We start from the raw sequence: 27,427 nt of genomic DNA, 5'->3' as shown, positions 1-27,427 counted from the left end.
TCAACTAATTATGCAAAGTACAACATTTTGAACTTGGCTTACATTTAATCAGTTTGGCTTACGTTTGCCGAGCGTAAGCACTTTTTCCCATAAGCTTTCTGAAATTATCCTTAACGTTAGCCTTCACCTTTATCAGTCGTTGAATCAGGCTCCGTAGGAGCCGCCTTTTCCATTTAATTCATGAATAACCGTGGCGCAAAAAATATTCTCCATCCGCAGGGGACATCCGGCGCATCTCCTCGAAGACATTTCCCGGGAGACGGGAGGAGGGAACGCCGAGGAGGCGGAGCACTACGACGAGCAGAGCGTCATTGTGCAACTGTCGGCGAGGGTCCAAGATGGAACCCGTTGTCGCTCCGGCAGCCTGGATATGTGCATCCAAGGAAAATGTCAGGTGAGTCCCATTTAGGCAAAGCTTGTCCCCGAACAGCAGTCGGGGGTTTCCTTCCTGTTCGAGCCGTCCCTTCCACTTCAACTACTCCCCATCGGCGAGGCGAAAGATGATAAATTACGTCCACAATTCTGTTGGTAAGGGGTGGTCCTGGATGGCTTGGTTGTAGGCTTTTGGGCATTGCCGAGGCCCGAAAAGGCAAAAACAAAGCTACTTACGCTCGGGCTCCCTTCGGGGGAGCCTTAAGCATATGTATATGTATGTAGATTGCATAACACAAGCGCCTTTGTATCATTATGCTCCGGCGCATAAATAAATCATAAAGTGGGCGGTCGAAGGGGGTGAAGGGGGCGGGCATGCAGGTTGTTCTGCCTCAGTTGCCGTCAAAAGTCAACTATTGAAATGCCAATAAAGCGTGCCCCAGGGCAACGTCGAGCAAAAACTGCTCCCAGAGTCGCGGCAGGGAGTTCCCTCGAAATGCGCTGCAAAGTATGCTACGATATGTTGACATGGGTGGCGAGGGGTGGCCGAAAAATTGGCACTAACTACATTTTTCATTAATTTATTTAAACTGTAAGTACTACCTATTGTAATTGGGGGATATTTTTAATAAATAAAGTAGATCTCATAACTAATTAATATTGGAAATTAATTTCTTTGCAATTTCTTTTGAAAAATAATAAGATAATTTTACAACGTTATTTTGATCACATTTAAAAATGTTGCATGATTTAAATGTTAAATTTTGCTTGATGAAGATGTTTGGGCGGGAACTTTTGACTAGGTGCCGGGGCAACCCTCGTCATGCTGGGGTGCCAGCGATGTCTGCCACGACTTGGCAGGATTACAACTACAATGATGTCAAACGAAGTTGGCGACAGCCGCAGTGGCGACGGCACAACAAGAGCCTAGGGGGTTTCCTCCTCGACACGACTGTTTGTGTTTCGCTTCAGTTTCAGCGGATTTCCTACAGACGTGTGTGCTCCTGTGTGGGAGTACGGCATCTTATCCAAGTTTCGCCTAGTTCCCGGCTGCGCTGTAATGCCGCCAAATCGTCACCCCAATTTGTTGTAATAAACGCCAATATGTCATGCGGTTTACGTTGTGTTTTATTTGTCGCCAAACAGAGGGTGCGGAGCAGCAGCCGCCAGCCAGAGGCCTTCGATATGTGGATACGTATATATCTGTATATGGGTATTATATATATATATCTGTTTTAAATAAATCAAAAACGTTGCTGCCAGCTTGGCGGTCTGTTATGCGAGCCGCGGGCCTTAACTTTGCTTGTTTGTCTTGCGGTTTACACACAAGCCAGCAGGAAGCCCAGAAAAAGTAAAGCTCAACACAACGCATCCAAAAACAGGCTGCCTGGGCTCCCAGTGTTTATGTAAATGATAGACTTTAAGAAAGCTTGTTTTTTGCGGGTTAAAAATAATAACTACAAATAAAGTAAAGTTTTTAAAAATTTTTTTTTATAAGAATAAAATGTTCTTAGTTTAAATAAACTTAAATACCTTTAAAGCACTTAACCTAAAAAATTCTGTTCACCCTTTAAATTCCGGCAACAAACTTATCGAGAAATGACCTTGGTTCAGAAAAAAAAATAAACCTTAGTGGAATTCACATTTTAATCAACCTTCACATGTCAAACAATCTACCGTTTAATTCCGAAAAACACAAAAAGCGTTTGTAGCATGATAGACCATGAACTTTGGGGCCGAAGCGAAAAAGCAAACAGTGCCCCACTTTTTGTGTTCCCATTTGGTCTACGCCGCGCTTATGCAATGGATCCTTTCTCATTGATTTCCATATTTTATTTACGATTGCCGTTGTTTTTTGTGTGTTACGCTATTGATACCGCTAACAGTTGATTTACACTTTATTTACGCAGCCATTTTTATTTACCTTTTGTCTTCGTCTGTGTCTATCTCGTTCTAACGCCAGCGGTTTTCTGTTTCTTTCCAGCGCGTTGGCTGCGATTTGAAAATCGGCTCGACGAAGAAAATCGACGGATGCGGCGTGTGCGGCGGCGATGGAAACTCGTGCTCCCAACCGCTCTATTACTGGGAGATGGCACCGATGTCGCAGTGCTCTGCCACCTGCGGCAGTGGTAAGTTCAGGCCTTATGTTACCCGCCACCCTGTGCACTGAGAAAATTACCCTCTAAGTTTATTGAAGAAAAAGTCTATTTATGCGAATATTTTCCAAATAATTTCGTTTAATAGTTCTATAAATAGTCAGAGAATTGTTTATTTCATTTATAATTTTTTAAAATAAAAATATTTTAAGATTAAGACATTGGAATTACACTTTTGCTGTTAGTTTGTCATGATTAGACATTGAATTCTACACGATTCCACTCCTAACGAACTTAATTAAAAAACTTTTCTCAAAACCTCAAAATTACATTTAGGCTTAAACAAATATTGATACAAAATATATATATTTTATATTAAAGTCCTAATTTTATTTTTGCCTACATTTGAATGTAAAGAAAGTAAATATTTAACAAAAACAAGAATTTTTCATGAAATCCGTCGATTGAATACCTTTGTAAGCGATCATCTTATAAGTTTTCCCCAGTGTAGCCACTCTGCTGTCATCGATGAGCGTCTGTCTTTGCTATCCTTAGGGTAAATAAACAAGTGGAATATGTCAAGAACATTGGAATCGGAGGCCCGAGGAGCTCTTGGCGTGTTTGGCTGCCGTTTGTAATCCCTCCTGCTCATTTTCCCCTCCCCGCAAAAAGTACTGTCAAATATATTTTTCCACCAGCATTCGTATGTGTGAGTGCGGAGGAGTCAGCTATTTGTCGTGCTCATTTATTTTCATTGAATTGGAATTTGTTTCGATTGAATGTTTGCATGGTAATCGAGTGGCAGTACACTCATAAAAATAATTTTCTACATTTTAGAAAATCGCCCTAAAAAATTTTTCGCCTTTGAACTGAGAAAATTTTTCTATTTTCACGACAAATTTGCCATAAATTTAAGGCAGGTGACCATAAAAAAATATTTTTAGGGTTAATTTTTCTATTTTTCTAATATTTAGGGCGATTTTTTTCGATTTGCTTCGTTTTGACCTTTTCTAAATCCAACGGCGAATTGCCCTAATTTTTTTTCTAAAATTTTTCTAAATACAAGGGCGGTTTGCCTTAAAAATCACTCCAAAAGTGTGAAATTCGGTAGCCCAGCGGTCTAATCACTTGCGCTTTCAACTTTGCTATATGAGGACTAAGGTCGTGGGGTTGTGGGTTCGAACCCTGTGTGATTCAACTTGAATTTTAGGTTTTTTTTTTTTTTGTAAACATTATAATACTGAGGACATTTTTTCGTCCGAATTTTAAATTAAAGTAGTCTTTAAACCTTAAAAACGTATGGGAGTTCTGAGTTAAAAGCATACTTTGTGTTTGCGGGCAAAAAAAACGGGACTAATTGTCACAGTCGTCAGGAAAAAAATTAGTTTAGTTGCCTTTAGTCATATTATAACGTAGACCTCAAGAAAATAAGATGTGTGCAGAGTTTGTTCGTCGTCTTGCGCGATGGGTCTGTGGTGCAGCGGTACACTCATAGAAATTTTTACCCTAAATCGCCCTAAAAAATTGACTTTTCGCCCGTGGATTTAGAAAATCGCCCATAAATCGTATCCGCTGGCGATTCGCCCGTGTATTTAGAAAAATTTTCTAAAAAATCACGATGGAAATTTGGTTTAATTTAGGGTGATTTTTCTTGAAATAAGAAATATTTTCCTGTTTTTAGGGTGATATGCCCTAATTTTAAGGTGTATTTTTCTAAAATTAAGGGCGAATTTTCTGTTTTTATAGGCGAATGCCCTAAAAAATTAGACAAATTGAAAAAAATCGTGTTTGAGCATGCTTAACTGAATTTGGGAAGCATGTTTTTTTTTTAGTCATCTATATTCTGGGAACTGGGACTGCTTTAATTAAACAACACCGGCGGAGGACACCGTTTCATATTATTGTATTGGTGTGTAGCTTATATGGGAGCCGCGTTAAGAGGGGGGCCCGATCTATACAGCACAGCCGTTAGAACTGAAAAATCATGTTTGTAAATGAATTAGGGAAATAAATATGAGGAGAAAAAACAACTTACTTTTTTTGGTCATTGCGAGAATCGAACCCACGACCTCTCGGTTTAGAGTCTAACGTCCTACACTCATAAAAATAATTTTCTACATTTTAGAAAATCGCCCTAAAAAATTTTTCGCCTTTGAACTGAGAAAATTTTTCTATTTTCACGACAAATTTGCCATAAATTTAAGGCAGGTGACCATAAAAAAATATTTTTAGGGTTAATTTTTCTATTTTTCTAATATTTAGGGCGATTTTTTTCGATTTGCTTCGTTTTGACCTTTTCTAAATCCAACGGCGAATTGCCCTAATTTTTTTTCTAAAATTTTTCTAAATACAAGGGCGGTTTGCCTTAAAAATCACTCCAAAAGTGTGAAATTCGGTAGCCCAGCGGTCTAATCACTTGCGCTTTCAACTTTGCTATATGAGGACTAAGGTCGTGGGGTTGTGGGTTCGAACCCTGTGTGATTCAACTTGAATTTTAGGTTTTTTTTTTTTTTTGTAAACATTATAATACTGAGGACATTTTTTCGTCCGAATTTTAAATTAAAGTAGTCTTTAAACCTTAAAAACGTATGGGAGTTCTGAGTTAAAAGCATACTTTGTGTTTGCGGGCAAAAAAAACGGGACTAATTGTCACAGTCGTCAGGAAAAAAATTAGTTTAGTTGCCTTTAGTCATATTATAACGTAGACCTCAAGAAAATAAGATGTGTGCAGAGTTTGTTCGTCGTCTTGCGCGATGGGTCTGTGGTGCAGCGGTACACTCATAGAAATTTTTACCCTAAATCGCCCTAAAAAATTGACTTTTCGCCCGTGGATTTAGAAAATCGCCCATAAATCGTATCCGCTGGCGATTCGCCCGTGTATTTAGAAAAATTTTCTAAAAAATCACGATGGAAATTTGGTTTAATTTAGGGTGATTTTTCTTGAAATAAGAAATATTTTCCTGTTTTTAGGGTGATATGCCCTAATTTTAAGGTGTATTTTTCTAAAATTAAGGGCGAATTTTCTGTTTTTATAGGCGAATGCCCTAAAAAATTAGACAAATTGAAAAAAATCGTGTTTGAGCATGCTTAACTGAATTTGGGAAGCATGTTTTTTTTTTAGTCATCTATATTCTGGGAACTGGGACTGCTTTAATTAAACAACACCGGCGGAGGACACCGTTTCATATTATTGTATTGGTGTGTAGCTTATATGGGAGCCGCGTTAAGAGGGGGGCCCGATCTATACAGCACAGCCGTTAGAACTGAAAAATCATGTTTGTAAATGAATTAGGGAAATAAATATGAGGAGAAAAAACAACTTACTTTTTTTGGTCATTGCGAGAATCGAACCCACGACCTCTCGGTTTAGAGTCTAACGTCCTACCGCTGCACCACAGACCCATCGCGCAAGACGACGAACAAACTCTGCACACATCTTATTTTCTTGAGGTCTACGTTATAATATGACTAAAGGCAACTAAACTAATTTTTTTCCTGACGACTGTGACAATTAGTCCCGTTTTTTTTGCCCGCAAACACAAAGTATGCTTTTAACTCAGAACTCCCATACGTTTTTAAGGTTTAAAGACTACTTTAATTTAAAATTCGGACGAAAAAATGTCCTCAGTATTATAATGTTTACAAAAAAAAAAAAAACCTAAAATTCAAGTTGAATCACACAGGGTTCGAACCCACAACCCCACGACCTTAGTCCTCATATAGCAAAGTTGAAAGCGCAAGTGATTAGACCGCTGGGCTACCGAATTTCACACTTTTGGAGTGATTTTTAAGGCAAACCGCCCTTGTATTTAGAAAAATTTTAGAAAAAAAATTAGGGCAATTCGCCGTTGGATTTAGAAAAGGTCAAAACGAAGCAAATCGAAAAAAATCGCCCTAAATATTAGAAAAATAGAAAAATTAACCCTAAAAATATTTTTTTATGGTCACCTGCCTTAAATTTATGGCAAATTTGTCGTGAAAATAGAAAAATTTTCTCAGTTCAAAGGCGAAAAATTTTTTAGGGCGATTTTCTAAAATGTAGAAAATTATTTTTATGAGTGTAGGACGTTAGACTCTAAACCGAGAGGTCGTGGGTTCGATTCTCGCAATGACCAAAAAAAGTAAGTTGTTTTTTCTCCTCATATTTATTTCCCTAATTCATTTACAAACATGATTTTTCAGTTCTAACGGCTGTGCTGTATAGATCGGGCCCCCCTCTTAACGCGGCTCCCATATAAGCTACACACCAATACAATAATATGAAACGGTGTCCTCCGCCGGTGTTGTTTAATTAAAGCAGTCCCAGTTCCCAGAATATAGATGACTAAAAAAAAAACATGCTTCCCAAATTCAGTTAAGCATGCTCAAACACGATTTTTTTCAATTTGTCTAATTTTTTAGGGCATTCGCCTATAAAAACAGAAAATTCGCCCTTAATTTTAGAAAAATACACCTTAAAATTAGGGCATATCACCCTAAAAACAGGAAAATATTTCTTATTTCAAGAAAAATCACCCTAAATTAAACCAAATTTCCATCGTGATTTTTTAGAAAATTTTTCTAAATACACGGGCGAATCGCCAGCGGATACGATTTATGGGCGATTTTCTAAATCCACGGGCGAAAAGTCAATTTTTTAGGGCGATTTAGGGTAAAAATTTCTATGAGTGTACGATACCAGATCCCAATCCCCAGAGAAATGGTTGTTGAAAACAGTTCTGTACCTGTATATGATTAATCGTCCGGGGGATGTAATATATTTGAAACTAAAGTTTGTCGATTAGGTTAAAGTCAGACTTAGGTTAAGTTTCATGTTGCGCTCGGGTCATAAATTGGGCTGCCAGGCTCCTTTTCTGGGTTAAGTTGAAAGTTCTGAAGTGCAACATGATGAGGCATAAGGTAATAAAACTTGGCGTTGAATAGCATGTGTACTTCGCAGAGGGTATTTTGCCCTAAAACTTATTCGGGAACTTCATCAAATGAGAGTGTCGGCTTTTTGAGGAATACACACAAAAGAGTTGGAAATTAATTTTAGCAAGAGTTGACAGGAACCCTAATTAATATTTTATGGCGAAGCTTTGTAATTTTGTGAAATAATTAGTTGGAAATTTTAACGTGAGCTTGATAAAATTCTTAAGCTTTTACCTCTGAATTTTCGCTTAATTTACTTGAGCATTTTAATATTGTAAATGTATTCAAAGCTAAGAACTATTGTTTGGTCCGTCGATCCGGTTCAAATATAATGGATGTCCCTAACAGCAAAGAAAACTTTAAGCCATTTCAGAATCCTTCTATTGAGTTGGACCTTCGAGTGTCCCATAAATTCGTAATCATTATTTGGTTCGGCATTTTTCCCGTCCATTAGCCTGTCAGAGATAAGTTGTCCTTTGCTTTGGCTGAGTGCCATTCGGGGTGGCCGGAGGGCTTTCTGACCAGACGTTTGCTCAGGCATTATCCAGCGACAAATGGCAAATCAATTTCCAGCTCCCTCCTCCAGTTTTAATTGCAGTATCGCTTAGGGCGTTCGCCGAACCCCAGTGACCTACTCAATGCTGGCTTGACCCGGCTGTAATTACATTTCAATGTGTCTGTCTGTGTTTAGTTTTTAGATGTCAGTTAAATGTCAAGTGCACTGCAGTGCTCAGTGCCCAGGGTCTCTTTGGGGCATTTCCTAGCGCTTGGCCTGGCCCACCCTCGAATTAATGGTCACCTGTGGGGTTCAGACTCGGGCCAATCCGATTTAGTAGTGGGGTTTTTTGCCGTGGACACCGAAATGCTTTTACTCATGTTCAGTGCTCGTTGCCCCCTCGTGGGCACATAATTGCACACATTTCACGAAATCAATTATGCTCAATTATACATATTTGGATGGGTAGTTTCGCAGTTGGACAACTGCAGTTCTCATGTACGTGACAGGAGTTCCAACTGTCTGCTGCACTTACTTGCCTTCCTCTCGATTTTTCAGTACCCACTCCCTGCTGTCTAATGGAGCTTGTTCGGAATTGGAAACACTTAATCTTCATTTAGTTTGTTGTTTTTTTTGTGCACTTCAGGATATTTGGAGTGAAATGTTTCTGGATTACCAATGTGACAAACCAGAAATTGTATAAAGCTGGAAGAGGATAAAATTGTAAATATGTCAATTATTTGTGAGCCAAAGAAACATTTGGAAAAAATAGAATTCCAATTTAACTACAAACTTTCTACGAGTATTTGGAGTTTTATACACCTTTGTAATTGTAGAACTGAACTTTGCTTTTGATTAAAGAAATGGCCCGCTGGCCTGTCCCATTAAAAATTCCGTTCTTCATAATTTATCAACGAAAAGTACAAGAGAAAATCAGGAGCGAGGATGGGTGATGAAAATTGGCAGGGATTGGCCGCTTTTATAAGCTCCAGACTGACAGCCTGCTGGATGCTGTGAGCCTTACAAATCCACTGGGTCATGGCCCGCTTTTCGCTGGAGTCCTGTCCCTGGACCTCCCAACTCCCTCCTCTCTCCTCCCAAGCTGGAGATGACTTCTCTTTGGGCTGCGACAATTGACGTAAATGCCATGAGAGGATATTACCAATTGCCTTAAGCCAATTGTGTCATGAATACGCAGTCAGCGGGAGGCGAATCTGATGAGGATAAAAAGGAGAAACTCGACGACGATGACGATGGCGCACACACTTGGCAATGAAGCTTATAAGCGAAATTCAATAGCTGCAAAATCAGCGTCACAGCTGCTCGCCGAGGGAGTGTATACACCGAGATCCGAGGGTTAGGAGCTTGCAACGATTTTTCAAACTGACAGATCGTTATGACGTTATGCATTGGGCGACTCCTTCGCCTCGCATCGAAACTCCCCCTAACCCCCACCCACCTCGGTCGTCATTCTTCACTGGCTGCATTTTGCCATCTGCCAATTTCCGGTTGCGCTTTTGGGAGTTTCTCCCCCTTCCTTCAACTTGGCCTGATGCCCGTTTTTACCCAGTTAGCAGCTGACATTTAACCCATTAAATCTGAGAAATTGATTTGGCAGTTGCTTGGGGAGAGATCGCTTAGCGCTTGAGCTAGGGCTTAGTACATCAAATAGTTTCCGTAAGTGATTCAAGTAGTAACTATTTTCCGAAATTTTTAAATTTATAAAATTAAAGAACAATAGATAAAATTAAAAATTCTTTTTGAAATCATTTTAATCTGATAATTATCAGATAAAAACATTAAAAATAAATATATCATTAGCTTCTACTATTAGAATTTTTTGAATATTTTGGTTTGACTACTTGAATCAACCCTCCAGCAATAACGTGTTAAGCTGGACGCATACTGCTTTTGTGCTGCGACTGTCTTAAGTACCTTAAGTGGCATTAAAGTTGCACAAGCAGTGTCCTTGCCACCACTTTTCCCCCACACAATTCCCTAAGTTTCTGACTTTTATTGATTTTAAAGTGCAGCTGAAGCGAAGTGAAAAAGACGAAAATTAAAGCGAAAACAAAGCACTCGAATGCGCTTTCCAATTTCGCCCTTTACTAACATTCTTCTTCTTTGTTCTTCTCTTCCCTCTCCCCGAATTCTCGCCTTTCGCCTGCCTCAGGTTACAAAATGTCTCGTCCTATATGCAGGAATCGTCTAACCAACGCCGATGTGGATGATACGCTCTGCAGCCTTACTAATCGCCCGGAGGCGTCGGTGGAGCAATGTAATACACACAGCTGTCCTCCGCGGTAAGTACTCGATCCTGGGGAGCCTGGCTGTCAGCCACCAGCCACCATCCACCATCCAACACAGTTGCCTAAGCTACCCGCAGGCCCAGCCCCACATCCCTGTCCCGCCAAACATTTCCCCAGGGCCTCGAGGTAACCGCAGATATACTGCGACAAATATATGTTTCTCATGTTTGAGTAAATTTATAATTTGAATGGGAATAACACAAATATTAACCAGTTATTTTTTCTGATTACTTATCGGATTTTAAATCTTTAGAAAATGTATTTTAAAAAGTGCTAATATCGTTTAAAAAGTGTTAAACAATTTTTAAGTAATAAAATATTTGTACATTGTAAATTAATAAAATAAAGAAAAAAAGTTCTAGGTTTCACATATCAAATAAAACTAATAATGTTGGATTTTTTCTTGCAAAAGGTAGAGCTTACGTATATATAATTTCTTAATTTAATATTTTATTATTTTCTCAAGTAAAAATTGTGTTGTATATCTGAACTAGAATAGGTAAACCGATAACATAATTTTAAACATTTTTTTCACTTAAATTTTCTCTCAGTACAAATTCGGTTGCCGTTTCTCACCTGGCCAGCTATCAATTTAAATGGCGTCGGTTATCGGGCGCACGTTTTGATTGCCATCCCAGGCACACTATTATCGCCGAGCAGTCGAACACGGATGTTGTCTCCAGTCGCTGGGGGCCAGTTCCCAGTCCCAGTCCCTGTCCCTGGCTCGTCCTTCGTCCTTTTTCCTTTTACCCGCCTCTCTTTTTTTCAGTGCTGGCAACCTCACGCTTATTTATCGTTTGGTTACATTTTCCAAACCAAAACCAGGGCGAACCGAAACCGAAGTGAGCCAAAAGTTTACGCCAATTTGGCGAATGTCTCCATGTCCGGGGTCTCCTTCGAATTCTAATCTCCGCTCGTTGCGGTGCTTCCTGGCCTTGTTTTCCGTCTAAATGTTTATTGCTGTTCGCGGCTTTGCGACTTTGCCTTCGGGCAAAGGCATCGATTATGTATTTGATTTGGTCTGTCTGGGAGTTGGTTTTGTGAGATTTTGTGTTTGATTGGATGACTTAGGTAATGACGAATTGTTATTAGATTTTAAAAAGAAATATATTAAACAAATAAATATTTAATCAGCTTAAAAATAAAATTTGTAATATTTGGTTTCCTATTCTTATATTTTACCTTTAAATTACTTTTTTCAATGCCCTTTAATTCCGGACTCGAATATAACCATTTAATGCTCCTCTAAATTCCTCGCAATTAATTTTCCGCGTTTCGGTTTATTCGCACTTTTAGCTGCTCCATTCAGTTTCTCGAGTGATGCCAGCGATTTACCGCTGCTGAACTATTTAACAGCCAATAACAGTAGCATTCCGTTGTACTTCTGCCCTTTCCCTGGAGCATTTTCCTTTTTCACACCCAACCGCATGCACTTTAGGTTGAACATATTTCAGAGCGTGTGAAATTGTTTTCTTTTCATTGCTCTCGGCAACTATTCATTTGCTTTCTGTACTGTACTGCTTATTCACGAGTAACTCCCATTGACCGCTTGCATTTAACCTCTGTAAATTCGCAGCTGGATAACCGACGATTGGAGCACTTGCAGCCGACTTTGTGGCCACGGCTACCGTGAGCGGATGGTTGTCTGTGCCGAGGAGTCGAACGCCATCAAAACGAGGGTGAGTGTTGGAGCAGAGTGGCAAAGTGGCCGAGAGGATGGCCGAAAAAGTGCCTGGCTATTACGAGTAGCTGCGGTGCCGCCTCCTCGAAACGCTGCTTATTTTGCATACGGAAACGGGGAGGAGCCCAACACATTATAGCCATGTTTTCTCACACCTCCCCCCTCCCACTCTCCAACAGGTTGCCGATATCATGTGCCGCACACCCAAGCCGCCAACACAAGAGACCTGCATTATCGAGGAGTGTCCGCATTGGGAGGTCGAGGACTGGACCGGCGTAAGTACCTTACGGCTCAGCAACTCATCACCTCAGCCCACTTACACTTCCCAGCAAGTCGTGTAATAATCGTGCACTTTCTGTGCTGCAGCCAGAAAAAAGTGGAGGACCCAGACGTAGACGTTGCAAGTAGCAAGTTCCCCGTTGCACGTTGACGAGGCCACGTCTGGTCTGGGCCCTTTGTGTATACTTAGCTAAATGTCTGGGTTGCCGCTGCTCGCTGCTGTTTGTTTGCCCCATCGGCTGGTCAGGAGCATATCCCCTATGGAATGCCTTTTGCGTGGCTCGTTTTTGAACTTCAGTCTGAACACAGAATCGCCGACTTGGCTATGAAAAAATGCTGTTTATTACATATAATTATTTGAGAATTATTTTCAATTGCTAACTTGTTAACGCAAAAAAAAAACGCGTTTACTATGCAATACTGGTAAAATTGATATTAAAAAATTTTGCTAAATTCTGTCTCTCGGAGATTTTCTGACCTTAAAAAATAGCAGCGAAAAAACACACTCGAAATTCGAACTGTTGTTTATATTTCGACCATATTAAATAAATATGGTGTCAAAATTGACACTAATTAATATAAAATTTATCATTGTTTTATATCAAGTTCTTTTTTGGTGTTCTGATAGAGCAATCATAATTCGACAAGGCTCTTTTACCTTTCTTCCTTGCTGGTTTTTTTCCGCATTTGTAGTTACTTTGCTTGGTGGCTCGTAATAAGCTGCTAGCCGCTAGACTGAGACTGAGACGCTCCCCTTCCTCTTGGCAATAGCCCTAGTAGTACTAGTACAACTTAATCAACATGGTACTCAAGTTTGTCTGGTCGCAAGTTACCACCTACGTCGCTACCTCTTCCCTGTTTCGTTTAAAGGCGCCCAACTCAAACTGAACTTCCACTTTGGTTGCTGTTCATTTAAACTGCAACTTTATTAATGTTTCCCCAACCCAAGAGTTCTACATATAAATGGCATGTATGTGCGGGGACTTAGGACGCCCGCCCGGGGGTGTCAAGTTTATGTGTTGCTTAATTGAATTGTCTTAGGTTTTTATTTCGTCTGGAAGTTACTTAACGTTTTGGGGTGGCTTAAAAGGTATTTTTGGATGGGTTGGATTAGGGTTGAAGATGGAGCAGACTGTTAGGCATGAGTCCTGCTTATTCTTTATTAAAATAAGTTCGAAGCAGAAAGGGTAAACATTTAATTAAATTATGACAGGTCTTGTTTTAATATAATAGAATATTTGATATCTTTGGCTTTTCACACTACGGAAAACTTTGTTAGTCAATCGATTGTTTTCCTTCACTAAGATTCCTGCACTGTAATATAATTATATTCAATAGCTTTTCCTTTTCGCAAGCGGAAAACTTTGCTCGTCAATTGACTGTCTTCCATTACAGAGCTAATGGAATTCGGAGAACATAATTAAAAAGTAGCTCTAAAGCCTTTTCACTTTTAACTTTTACGGAAAAATGGGAAAAAAATGAGTGGAAACTACTTAACGTCAGCCTATTAACAACTTAATGAACTTCACAAATATAATAAAACTTCCTTGCCGTTTTGCCTGTAAATTTTTTTTTGTTTGCCAACTCTTTTGTTCGAAAAGGTAACCGCAAACCTTTCAGCAGGACCATCCACAGCGGCGTTTTAAATGAATTCGCATAATGCTTATGAGATGAAATGGAAAAATGGAATGGAAAAAGCGAGAGCCAAGCGAACCTATTAAAAAACGCGTTACCGTTTATGTCCATTAATAAAATATATGCCACAAAATTAAGCGGCATTAAGGCGGGGAATGAGAAGGGGATGAAGTGGGATTTAAGCCAATATACAATGGAGTTGAAGCTGCGACGTTACACATACGCCCCGTGGCACGGCGAAAGACAAACAATGTGGGAATTTGCATTTGTATGCGGGCCAGCGATGGGGTTGAATGTCCGTGTGTGCGTGTAGGTGGGGCCTTAGGGTGGTTTGGGGTGTTAGAGAGTCTCAGTTGGATTTGCCTTTTTGTTTTTTAGCCGCATCACTTGGAACATTTGCCAAGAAGGAGCGCACTTTGTCATGCTGCGGCTCATACTTTGTGCAAACAAATGCCTTTTTATGACGGCGGAAAGGGAGCGTATTGAAATAATTTATAATGCTCACGGCTGTGCCACCCCGTCCCTCTTCTAACCCACAGTGCTCGGTTTCCTGCGGACAGGGAATACAAATGCGGGGCGTCGAATGCAAATCGACGGACGGCAGCCTGAGTGCCAAGTGTGATCCGCTCACCAAGCCGGGCAGCATGCAGCAGTGCTCCACTGGAATCCACTGCGGTGGCGGCGGAGGAGGCGGAGGTGGAGGCGGAGGAGGAGGTGGGTCCTCAAACAAGGGTGGTGGCACCATCATCGTGGGCAGCAGCCGGTCGCTGAACGAGGTGAGTCTGGTGGTCTGTCAAAGATTTCAGCCCCTTTCAGCTTAAACGGAAATTTTAAACTCCCATCGCAGCGATCGGAGCGGCAGATGGACAGCTCGGATGTGGATGACGACGACGATGAAGAGGATGACGAGGCCGAGGACATCGATGACCTGGAATCGGGCCAGGATACGGATGACGGCGAGGGCCCGTCCTATGCCGATCAACCCCTGCGCTACTCCCATCGTACGCAGAGCCGCCTGCAGCAGGAAGCCCCAGATGAGCCGCGCACCATGCACCTGATGAGCGGAAATTCGAATAATAATTACAATCGGGGAGGCGGGAGAGCGGATGGACCCTCATTGGACCCCACGTAAGTAGGGCGGGTGTATTAATTAACTTAGAGTCGCGATACATACACAGAGAGAAAAATGTAAGCACATTGTTCTTGAATTGTGAACATTCGTTCTTAAAAGCACATTCGTTAGTGTAAGCACGAGAATATTAATTTAAGTACAAAACGGTGAGAAAAGAAAAGAAACCTTTTTTGGTTATTTTTAAATCTAAGTTTTTAAGTTAGTAATTGATATTTTCAAATCAACGGACAAAAAAAATGAGTTAAATAACCACATTAAAATTTATTACCACTCTATTCTAATTAGAGCAAACCGATTTTCTAGGATAAATAAGTTAGTCCCAAGTAGCAAAGATTACGAATCTCTTAAATTAGTTCTCTGCAAAAGCTTTTTCTATACCAGAATGTTGTAGGATAGCAATACTTTTCCTCTCCACCCAGAAAATTAAGTTGAGTATTGTGTAGCATGTCGCACATTTCAATAATTATTGTCGGTGCTTAATTGAAGTCACGCCTCAATATGGTTGGTGTGGTTATCCGTTTCCCTTGGGACATGACTCACTACGCCTTCCAGGGGCTTTTGACTCGATCTCACTATCTTTAAGGAGTCGAGGCCCCTGGCTCCTCCAACCACTTCACTAGCCTTATCTCGCCCCGAAGCCAGCACTTGACATATTTCAACTTTAGTGCGTCGCTAGGCCCTCTTCCGCGTCCTTCTCCGCCATCTCAGCCCACTTAGCTGCCACTCGACTCGACTTCTCTGGAGCACTTGGCCAACACACACACACCCACACCAGCCCCTCTCCGTGACTCATCATAATGTCCTTGAGCAGTGTCGACACCTAAAATTAAGGCTATTAGACAAACTCACGGAGCCACATCCTCGGACAGGAGTGGGCAGAGTATCGACTTGGAACTGGAGTAGGTTGTAAGTGCGGTAAAGTGCGCCTAATGACAATTAAAGTGCCGCTTTGACGTGCCCATTTCATTGTTATTGGTAAGCGATAAAGTCCCGCCGATAAGCCAGGTCAAACATATCAAATTGTGGACTCACTTCACAACGGCCAAGCACCTCTTAGGTATTTACACACTTTAATTAGCCAGGGAAACAAGCGAAGGAATCGAATCACAATGAAATCATTAGAATCGAGTGCCCAAATCCTAGGGCTTTTATCGGATAATTGGCGCGTGGGGAATACTTAGGCGAAATAATAAATTACAGCTCTGATTGGAAATCCCTGTACACTTATTTATGTGGAAGTGTGGTTTGGGGTGTCAGGAAATCGTTCTGGTCAATTCCAAAAAGAGCTTAAAGATCTTTGACATTAGGCGGTATTACGAAGTGGGATGAGTAATCCTATTGTAGTAATGTACAGATTTATTTGCTTATTTCTTAATTACTAAATAGCAATCAAAGTCGTAGAATGTATGGAGGGTTATATAAGTCCAACTGTATAAGTATTTTGAATTATATGGAAATTATTGCTATTAATTACATCACATAGGACATTTCCCAACTCCATTTGTCGAGCAATGACCCAAGTTTTAAATGCCTATGGCTAAGAGAAAGAATATATGGAAGTGAAAAACTCATTTCTCTCGAATCCAATGGACCGTTGACCAAGAACCAACAAAGTGCCGCTTTTTATTTCGCTAAAAAGGCATTCAACTTATCTTTTCCTTACATTTCCTTTCCGATGCCCACTAAGCCGAAACTATTCCAGCCTGGCGCCGCCATAAAGTCGCGTCTTGATGCCGCCACCAGAACCTTGGCCTCCGATGCCGATGCGGCAACAATAAAGGCCACTAAGAGATTGGCGATGGCAGCGTGCCAGCCAGACAAACAAAAAAATGAGAGGAGATACAAGCAAACAAAGTTCTGAACACGCGCATGGCCTACGCGGCGCGGTGGTTATGAAATCAGAATCAGCAGCATCACTGAGAAAAATAAAAAAAATCGGTTTGCCATATTTTATACACTGCACTCAAAGACTTGGGCTCCTTCATCAAATAACTTTCAGAAATTGTAGGGAGATGCATGTTTACTTTTAAACGCAACAAAGTTACAGTCGAACTTCCATATCTTAAACACCATCTGCCAAGAAAAAATATAGATATATAGAAAACTTCAAGTTAAAATGTTAAGGAAATTGAAGTTGCGAAAGCTCAAGTTATGTACTTTCGGCTGTATTTTCATTTTGATTAATCGTTTCCTTAGGATTATAAGTTAAGGGGTACAATTTTAGGAGGACAGCAGGGTTTTTCTTTTATCTAGCTCGTTTTACATTTTTTTAATAAAATAAAAGCATTTGAAAAACAACTAAAACTTTGTTGCGGCTTGTCTATACTGAGCACAAAAATCCGATAATTAGTAACCAAAATAAATATAAATACCAGTAGTCTTATAAAAATAAAAATCAGGAGTAACTCTTAATCATTTATTTGTTTTTACAGTACATTAAATGTAATTGAGTAACCCACAAATTAGTTTATCAACTTAAACAAGATAGAAAACTAACTGATGATACATAAAACTAACGATGATCTTGGAACTATTTTCTTACTGTGCAGTCAGCGAGTTGACCTACTTAGAGAACAGTGCTAAGATGTTTGCGGCCATTTGGCGCCACTTTAATGCGACGTTCGCATCTACAATTTGACTACAAATCAATAAAGGGCAGAGAGGCTCCGGCTCCTGTCCAGCGGATTTGTCAGCCTCTGGCCCCCAGTCCGTTTCTATGGACTGTCAACGTGGCCATAAAAACCACTTCGGGCCACAAAACAATGCCCGTACAGTGCCTGCCACTAGTGGAACTCCACTACAAACAACACAAAGTGGAGGCCATGCGGGTGTCCACTCGAGTTCCCTCAAACGATTCATTCGCGTAGCATACTTTTTGGGGTCGAGCACAGAGGGGCTCAATAAATATGTGTCCTGTCCCGGCATCAAATGAAATGCAGTGTGTAGAACGTGGGGGGTCCAATGTAGCATGGAATTTGCTTAATTCTGGATGGAAATGGACGACGGGGGCAGGAGGAAAACTCTGTGGGAGAGTGCAGGACGATGGTTTTTGCGTTGACACAAGTTTTATTTGATTCGATTTGTGTGCAGGCGGGTGAACGTGCAAAGGAATCGCCCATGGATAACAGCATGAGTGTGTACACTGCACTGGGATTTAGAATGCGGTAGAGTTGTGAAAGTTCCGTCGGTGAGGCGTAAAATTTAATATATATTTTCATTCACGAAAGGAACATATTTCTTTGGGAATACTCGAATTAATCATTTGAGGTTTGAGCATTTAAATTTATTTACATTTAAGCCCTGCGGCTTAATTTTTATTCATATCAATTTTTTTTTAATTTATCATTCTAGGTGTCTACATTAAAATATTTCATTTTAACCCTGCAGGTTTATTTTAATATATATATTTATTTTTCAATTACCATGTTATCAATTTGTAAATGACTTCAAGTTTATTTATTGAAGGTAATGATGATAAAGATTAAATATACACTGGATTAATCAATTAAAAAGCATTAATAAAATTCTTAGTTAGGTATCATTTCTTGACGGATCTTAAAATGTTTTTTTTTTTAATCCACAGTTACATTAAGGACACTGAGTGGTCACCGTGTAGCGTTACCTGCGGCGAGGGAATCCGCCGACGGGCCTACAACTGCAAGATTTTCCTGGAATACTCCCGAACGGTGGCCACGGTGAACGACTCGCTATGCGAGGGCAAGAAACCGCATGACGAGGTGGACCGATGTGCGGAGGAGCCTTGCATGCTGCCCTCGCACAGCTTCGACGAGCAGTTCCCCAGGGACTCCATCAAAGTGGGTGTTTCGGAGCCGGGAAAGACGTACGTGTGGCGGGAGCAGGGCTACACCTCCTGCAGTGCCTCCTGCCTCGGGGGCGTCGAGGAGCTGATCATCAATTGCGTGCGGGAGGATAATGGCCGGGTGGTCTCGCCCTTCCTCTGCTCCCCGGAAACCAAGCCGGAGGCGCGGGTTCGCACCTGCAACGATCGCCCCTGCCCGCCCAGGTGGAACTACTCGGACTACACGCCCTGCTCCAAGAGCTGCGGCATTGGCATCAAGACCCGCGAGGTGCAGTGCATCCACGAGGTGACCCGCGGCGGCGACAACACCATGGTGGTGCCGAACAGCATGTGCCCCCAGCCGCCGCCAGCCGATCGGCAGTACTGCAACGTTCTCGATTGCCCCGTTCGCTGGGAGGTGGGCGAGTGGGCCAAGTGCTCGCACACCTGCGGCTACGGGTTCAAGGATCGCAAGGTCGAGTGCAAGCAGATCATGGCCCAGGAGCACAAGATCGAGCGACCCGAGTCGATGTGCCCCAGTGCCAAGCCGGCGGACAAAAAGCCCTGCAACGTAAAGCCCTGCCCGCCGGAGGATCCCAAGCCCGTCATCCAGATCAGCAACTCCACGCACATCCAGCACGATCCCAAGAAGACCAAGATCACCCTGAAGGTGGGCGGCGCCGGGGTGGTCTTCTTCGGCACCCAGGTGAAGATCAAGTGCCCTGTGAAGCGGTACAATCGCACCAAGATCAAGTGGAGCAAGGATCACAAGCCGCTGCAGCGTTCGCGAAAGTTCAAGGTGTCCAAGAAGGGCGCCCTGCGTATACTCGATATCACGTTCCGCGATGCCGGAGTCTACTCCTGCCACGCCGGACTGAGCTCCGCGGAAATCAGCATCGAGGTGAAGGCCAAGCCGGGCCAGCAGGCCGAGGAGCTGGAGCGACAGGAGGCAGGTGGGTAATCAGTACAAAGTGTTACTCCCAAAGACAGTAATGGGAAGTGAGTTTGAAAGGTAAAAGTACAATTCATGAATGGACTTTTGTAAGAAATTCTAAATGCCGCGGTTAAAAAGGAAAATGATCTGCATATTTAATGCAAAGATTTGAAGTTCTAAACATTTGAATGAAATACGATAACGTGATATTTAATATTTGCAAAAATAGATTTGTAAATATATACATAGGTCGAAAATATTAGATGTTATTCATATTTACTTTAAATATTTTTTAGAAGAATTTCTCTTGTTCAATGACATTAAGACTTGTTTTCAGTAGCATCATTTTGGTCAAGGCCAATAAAAAGTGATTTTATTTATTTTATAATAATATCTGCATGTACCTTGTACCTTATCTCATAAATCTCCCTAATGAGCCAGTTTGTCTAAGTAAAGCTTGCCCCTCTACTTACCTTTATTTTTCTAGATCGCTTGGTGCGTGAGCGAAGCGACACGGAGGCTCTCACTTCAGCGGACATGACGTCGGCGGGAGGGACAGGCACTTCCGGTGGAGCTGGAACTGATGGCCCCGCTAATGGGTAAGTAAGCGGCCTGTCGTGCGACCTTCTGGCAAAAGTTTTCTCGCTCAACTTCTTACTTTGGAGCAGTTCCAGATAGGGCAGGTTGCGTGTAAATCTACTGGCCCAGTCGGCCGAATTTGATAATAAAAAGAGTTGAGGTAGAATTTTGTATGCAAGCTATTACTTATACTTAGTGACATGAAAATTATTAACACAATTTCAAAAAGGTGCATTTAATTCGTTTTAAATAAATGAAAGACTAGTACCATGCTTTTGGATACGGTAGGCTAGATTTTATAATAATGGAAGAAAGTCATTGTATAATTTTAAAAGATTTAGTAATTGCATAGAGTTTTTTATGTTTTAAATCCCTGTTTGAGGAGAGTCATTTTTGGAGTTCATACTAGGATGTAAAGCCCAGAATTTATAATACATTTTTATTTTAGGACTTTTGTAGCTGTTTACAAACAAACAGGAATATTTAAAGAGGATACTGGCTTTAATATGACATATTAACTTGTGCCCCAGGAAAGGGGTTAGCAGCTCTGGAAATCATCTTCCTAGCTTTTTTATTTGCAAATGGCGCTTCCGATTATAAAGTTACTAGTGAAGTCCATTTTCACATCCTTCATTTTCCCGGCATAAAGCAAAATGACAGCTTTCCTTGGGCACTTTGCATTTTTCCCCCTCGCCGACGCACAGTGGCGCCTTTTGACTTTTTTTTGGTAATAAATCATAACTTTTGAACCAGTGAAGATAATTGAATTTTGTAAACGGCAAATGATAGATAATTGATCCACCTTTCAAATTATTGCTTGAGACAGGGAGTGGGCGTGGCAGAGGCGTACTTACAAATCGGCAAAGTCAGAATTTAAAAACAAATCCATTTTTTTCCGACAAAAAAAAACTTTTTTTAAAAAGTTTTTGTTTTTTTTAGTTTCTTTTTTCATGTTGTAATTTTTAAAACTTATTAAAAAAAAATAAATAAAAAATTGGAATTTTTAAAAAAAAATTTTTTTTTTTTTAAAAATTACGTTTTGTTTAGTTTATTTTTTTATGTTTTAATTTTTAAAAACTAAAAAAACAAAAAAAAAAAAAATTAAAGTTTTTTTTTAAAAATAAAAATTTTTATATTTCATGTTTTTTGAAATAATGGTCACAATTTGGTAAACTTGGTAAATCCAATAGACTTAACATTTCTGGACTATAATTACTAGATTCTAACTCTGTGACAAGGTTGTGATTCCATGACCCTAGAATACAGTTTGGATTCGCACATACTAAATTCAATGCTTAGGCAGCGTAAGTTGTTTTGAGCTGGCAAAAGTGGCTATTTTATTTAAACGTGATTTTTTACAGTAACATGATATATACCAAAATTTAAGGAATCTCAAGGGCTATACAGTTTAAAGTTTTAAAGAAAATCGTTAGAGCTGTTTTCGAGAAAAATAAAAAAAACTAAACAAAAAAATTTAAAAAAAAATTGTTTTGTGCATATCTTTTTCAATATTACATTTACACAAACTACATTTAGGAGGCGCTTAAAGCTTTTTTAAAAACCTTTCAAACGAGATACAGCACAAGTCTGTTGCTTCTGTAGTTTAGAAGTTACGGCCTTCCGTATTTTAGCTATTTATAGCTGTTTTCCCGCTAAAGTAGCGAGTTTTTCCGAAAGTGGTAGAACTAAAATTTCTTATATCGAGCTGTTGAACATCATATAACATTTTCAGGACTTTAAAACCATGTTTTGGACAAATCTTTCACAAGGTTGCGCCATATGCAATTTCTGGGACCATGACTTTTTTCCCTTTTTTGGCTCTTAAAACCGCGGACGCAGGCGGACGCAGCTACAACTTTCGTAATATCAAGAAGAAAGTCCAAATAACGTTTTACGGAAGTATAAAAAAAATAGTATTAAATAGTTTTTTTTTATTTTCCATCAAAGTTGAAAAATATGGAAAAAATGGACGTTTCGCAAATAACTCATAACTAAGAGATGCGCATGGCAAACTGCAATATGTTTTACTTTTTTTACTCTTAACTAACACACCAATCCGTGGAAAAAAGAAGCAAAGCGATTCGATACCTAGTTTTTAAGAAAAACCCCCCGGAAGTGCGAAAAATTACCTAAAAACGGTGTGTTTTTTTTAAGTGAAAAATTGTTCAACTTTGAAAATTCATATCTTTTACAAAAATTTTTTGATTTGAAAAAGGGTTACATATTTGTAATAGTGGATCAATTACCTGTCGATTGGTATGGGTCACAACTTTCTAGGACAAAGTCGAAAAAGTGATTTATTGCACGTTTTTTGGCCCAAGGCGCCACTGTGCGACGTTCCTGCAGCCGCTTAACAACATCCTTGCTCTAACCTAATCTCTGACTGGGACTATCCCCCTTGGACTTCAACCGTCCCTGACTCTTCAGATTGTCCATTATTACCGGCTTGTGCTTCCTTATATTTTCCTCCTTTTTCTCGAGTTCCGTTTGGAAACATAACAGCAATATTCGCGCCTTTACTGCTGCGGCAAAGTGGCAACCGCTTAGCAGTGGTCAGTTATGCACTTGCTTCATCCTCCTGTCTTGTCTTAATATAGATGCTCTTCCGTTCTCGCCCACTCCACTCCATTCCACTCCTTTGGCCCACGCTGCGTATGCGTGTTACCATCGTTGGTCGCTGCCTAAGTGTTATATCCAACACACCTTTCCCACTTTTTCCCACCTGCTGTATTTGTATTTGCCTTTCCCTTGCATTAAAGTTTTATGCGCTTAAACAACAACAGAAAATAAGGAATACCTTACAAACTCTAAGTAAATTTTACGGTTACCTAGTTGGCTTACCTTTGCTTATAGCAGCCTCCTCTTAGGGGAAACCACTAACAAAAGTTGGCTATGACACTTTATGTTCACGTGGCTTGTTATCCTTTTTGCCAGTGAAGGATACTCGGAGCTAGGCATGTCTTTTGCTACTCCTAACAATATTAAGCTTATTGGATGGATTTCTTAAGATTCTTTTTTTTTCGACGACATTTAAGGGCATTGCTAATTCGTTTAAAAACATTTTCGGACTTTATTTACTCTGAAGCTCAGGGGGTTTCAATGTTAAATGCTGAATGCTGCTTGCAACTTCAATTTCACATGCTTTCCCTCCAAAGTACTTGAACGTTTAACTCTATTGAGTACCTGAACCATTCACGAGCACCCCTCTAGTAACCCAGCTACCCTTTCACACCCACCTCTCCAAAACTGCAAATCCACGCACACGTGTGCGCGGTTTATTTCGCAATTCCGGTTACGTGTTTGGTTGGTTTAGAAGTTTAACATGCCAAAAATTACACAGAATACCTGCCTACATAGATGTGCCATTTATATATGCGCCTGTATGGGGACAACAATTCCATATGTTTGCAATCGTGTACGTTCCCCCACCCCCTCCCTGCTTAACTTAAATGGTTAAAAGCGAACAGCCAACAGGAAAATGCATTTTGGCAAAGCCGCAGGCTTTTCGCCGTCCCCCCAAACAGCAAGGTTTTCAAATTTACGGCGGTATTTCTGGTTTTCGAATGCATCATCAACTTTGTCGACGGACGTGAAAAGCGTGGCACAACTTTTGCGTGGACTGTGTAGAAACAAAATATCAAAATGTATCTCGGAGTACAGGGAAGATGGGGGCTCATGTTTGATCGTATTTTAAATATTTAAAATACATATTTTATATCTTTGCGGTAGGAAAATATTTGCCCTGCGTTCCTTTTTTATTTTTCGAACGTTGCACACACAGTAAACGTGAACTATTTTTGTCAATTTTCTGCAATACGGAAAATATGCAAATATTTGCGAGAAGGGCTATATTTAGTGGGCTGGATTTTGGTCTTTTGACCGGCACTTGGTGAGGGCACAAAATGCTTTTTTGATATATTGTTACGGTGTTTTACTTTTAAGTTATTATTTATGTTGCCCCACAAGGGGAATTTAAACAGACGGCTGGAAGTGAATTGCAACGCAAGTGTGTGCAAATATATAAGGCAAATTTGTGAGTAAATAAATGCTCAGGAATATATAAATTGAGTGATAAATTACGTTTAAATTACCCACAAGGTAAATAAATTCTAATACTTGGCAGAGCTAACTTTATATTTATGCGTTTTTATAATTTATATTTATCTATCAGAATTTTAAGAAGATTAAGGTATTAGTGTAAAAATTAAAATAGTCCTAATTGGTAGTGGTGATAGACAATGATTATTTTAGGTATCCTTGATGTAATCACAATGATGTAGTTATTTTATTGTTTAATAAAATAAAAGCACTTAAAAACTAAGCTAAAAATGTTGTATTTAAGCTGTCCGGCTTATGTCAAATTTCATTTCAAAAGGGACTTTAAGAATATTTTACAATAAAACATCTTATTTGTCGACTTTTAAACAAATTTCAATAGCCAAACATAAATGGCTGCCAAGGGGGCTTCACTATGCATGGGCATTCCCAAAAGCAACCAGTTCAAAGGCATCTCAAACAAGCACTTTTCTCCACCAATGACTCTTGAAAACGGCAACTTTTAACGCCCTTATAAAGGAAACTAGTGAATGAGGAAGGTGGGAGTTCGGTCAAGAAGGGTGGTCGGCAGGTCTTTGTGGGTGTGGGAACGGAAATCTGCATTTGACATCTTGCAGCTCCGAGAAACTGAGCTAGAATCCTGGCCCAACATTAGACGTTTGGTTTTAATGCCCTGCTCTTCTTTTATTTTTCAAATTTTTCCAGGTCGACGCAGCAGCAGGGAAATCGTCGCAGGCAGCAGCAGTCGGAGCGTTTGCAGAACGGCAGGGAACGGAACCGGAGGCCCAAGTCGGACGGAGTTCAGCACGCGGACAGCAGCATTATGGAGGACGATGTGAGTATAGCTCGGATTCGGATCCGTTATGACTGTCCCACTCGATCAACGTCGTTGCCGGGCTTACAAACGCTTTAAATATGTTCCGGAAACGTGCGAATGTCGTGGTCCCACGTCGTCCCTTCGGAGTTTACACAATTTCGTCGTTGCATTGGATTTGCGGTCTCAGTCGCTCCCTTTGCTCCTATGTCAACATCTACGTAATTTGATAGTTTTTCCACTTGGCTTTCCCCATTTCTTTTGGGTTGCCTCATATCAACAGAATAAATATCTGTGCCAACTGTTGGCAGTTTAGATTTGTATCTGCCTCTCTCCCTCTCTCTATCTCTCTGTTTCTGTCTCGCTTTGTGTGTCTGTTTCGACTGGCCAAACATATAATGCCCTATAGAATGAAATTACGTATACGTACAGTTGCCTGCCGGAGAGGACCGAATTCGGCTAAGCCGAGCAGAGTGGATTGGAGCAGAGAAAGGCAAACGAATACTCCTGCAATTCCGTCGAAAACAACAATAGATGAGGCATAGACTCTGCCGCCTTTGTCCTTGTTTCGAGGAGGGGAAGTAATAAGGATTCGAATCTCTTTTTTCGGTCGCCTGGGCCAACACTACCTGCCCAAATTGCTGTTTGTCTGGCGAATGATTCTGGGCGCTGGCTTTCAGGTCGTCCTCTGGTGAAAAAGGCAGCCAAGAATTAGCGTAAATACCTTGATTGAGTTTGAGTTGTAGCCGATGGGAGGAATTGTGAATTTCTGTTATTGGAAATAGTATTATGGACAAGGAAAAATCGAATTCTGTTAAATAAGCAAAACAAAGTTGTAAAGGAAACTCCATTGGATATTGGGAATTTAAAAGGTGTGAAGTGTGAAGGATTTATCTGAGTAGCTGGTATAGGGGATTTAGCATCAGGGATTCTTGTTTAACTAATATTCCTATATATTGGCTCCGAATTAAATGCCTTCGCTTTCAGGTTGAACCGTTTTGATTGCTCTCCACTACTTCCCCGCTCCCACTAACAAACTTAACTTCATCTGTCGCCCCAGCACAATCTCCCATAATATATTACGCTCATATCCATATCGGCATAGCCATAACTTTAGACCCAAACATATTGCTAATAAATAACGTCACACTTAATAACTATTTTCGCCATATTTCTTCCTTAACCCAACCCAAACCCCAACCGAATCCCAATCCAATCCAAACCTGCATCTGCGTGTGCGGCGTGCATCGGCAGCATTCGCAATTAGTGCAATCCGAGGACAGGGTTCCGCAGCCGGCGAGCGCCAGTAGCGGAAGTGGTCGCACCAGGACTCTGCTGGCCATGCCGTACTTCCAGGCTCTGCTCAGCAACCTCCAGGTGAGACGCATCCTTTATGCAACCCGCGGTTCGTTTATTTCGCCCTGTCATCCAGCGCTCTTGTTGCTCCCTTCTTTTTGGTTCGACAACAAACTCACATTCCGTTGCCGATTGCTTTTTATTTACACTCATTCATTTCTTGCCTTGGACGCTCGTATGCTATTCCCTGATTTCAGTCGATTTTTGGTTTGTTTGCTTTCATTTCATTAATTCCGCAATTCCAGGAGGCACACACATTCATTGTATCTCAGAATCTCCACGAAATTTGCCTTGCATGCGTGTAATTAGTGCACTTCAAGGGGGCGTAACGGGGGCGTAGGCCGTGCAAATTGGGAAAGTGCTGCATATAAATTGGGCAACGTGTGCATATTTGTCTTCAGTCGGATTTGATTGGGCCTCTTTGTCGAGCAGTCGTTGCCAATTTGTCAAATGACAGTGCAGGCGAAACTGAAAATCGGTCGAATAAGTTAGAGGATTGTTAGCCAAGCTTTGTCGTCGTACACATGTTCGCTGTTATTATCTATTTGTTGTGCATGTTTCGTTGTTTGACATCAATGTTTAGTTTGCGGTGACTTTGCTGCAATTGGCTTAAATATGCTGACACTTTAATAAGCTGGGGAATAAGAAGTTAAACTGGCCCCGATTCCAAACTTTAGCCTATACATATACTGATGCTCGTATAAGAGGATTAGAGTAGAGTGCACAATAAGTCAGAGTTAATTGGAATAACTTTAAGGAATCAAAAACTGATAAAACTACAAATATGCATTGTTTGCACAAACTAAAATTATAATTGATTCTTGGGGAAAGAATCACATCTAAACAATTATTTTGAAAAAGTTATAGTTTTAAAGAAGCCAGTTAAAAATATTCAATTTGAGCTTTGAATTAGTAAACTTATTATTTATTAATAGTTTCATACATTATTTTTAAGGTCGTGAATTGTTGTGATTTATT

General features: G+C 40.6%; 1 protein-coding gene across 9 annotated transcripts in view; it reads left to right on the top strand.

The window, feature by feature from the left end:
• nolo (no long nerve cord) overlaps positions 1-27,427 on the top strand; it is a 67,609-nt gene that overhangs the window by 28,599 nt on the left and 11,583 nt on the right. For 7 of the 9 annotated variants that reach the window (XM_070211828.1, XM_070211823.1, XM_070211824.1 and 4 more), the window contains exons 6-16: positions 220-394; positions 2,357-2,501; positions 10,049-10,178; positions 11,761-11,863; positions 12,045-12,140; positions 14,319-14,555; positions 14,627-14,907; positions 18,495-19,663; positions 20,132-20,243; positions 24,985-25,114; positions 26,348-26,470. In XM_070211828.1, the coding sequence (XP_070067929.1) occupies positions 220-394; positions 2,357-2,501; positions 10,049-10,178; positions 11,761-11,863; positions 12,045-12,140; positions 14,319-14,555; positions 14,627-14,907; positions 18,495-19,663; positions 20,132-20,243; positions 24,985-25,114; positions 26,348-26,470 (2,701 nt within the window). The other 2 variants (XM_070211830.1, XM_070211829.1) reach the window with 2 other exon arrangements.

Source organism: Drosophila takahashii, chromosome 2L (genome assembly GCF_030179915.1).
Source record: "Drosophila takahashii strain IR98-3 E-12201 chromosome 2L, DtakHiC1v2, whole genome shotgun sequence".
Lineage (NCBI taxonomy): Eukaryota > Metazoa > Arthropoda > Insecta > Diptera > Drosophilidae > Drosophila > Drosophila takahashii.
Note: the sequence above shows the minus strand (reverse complement) of the source record. Positions and strands in the feature narration are given on the sequence as shown.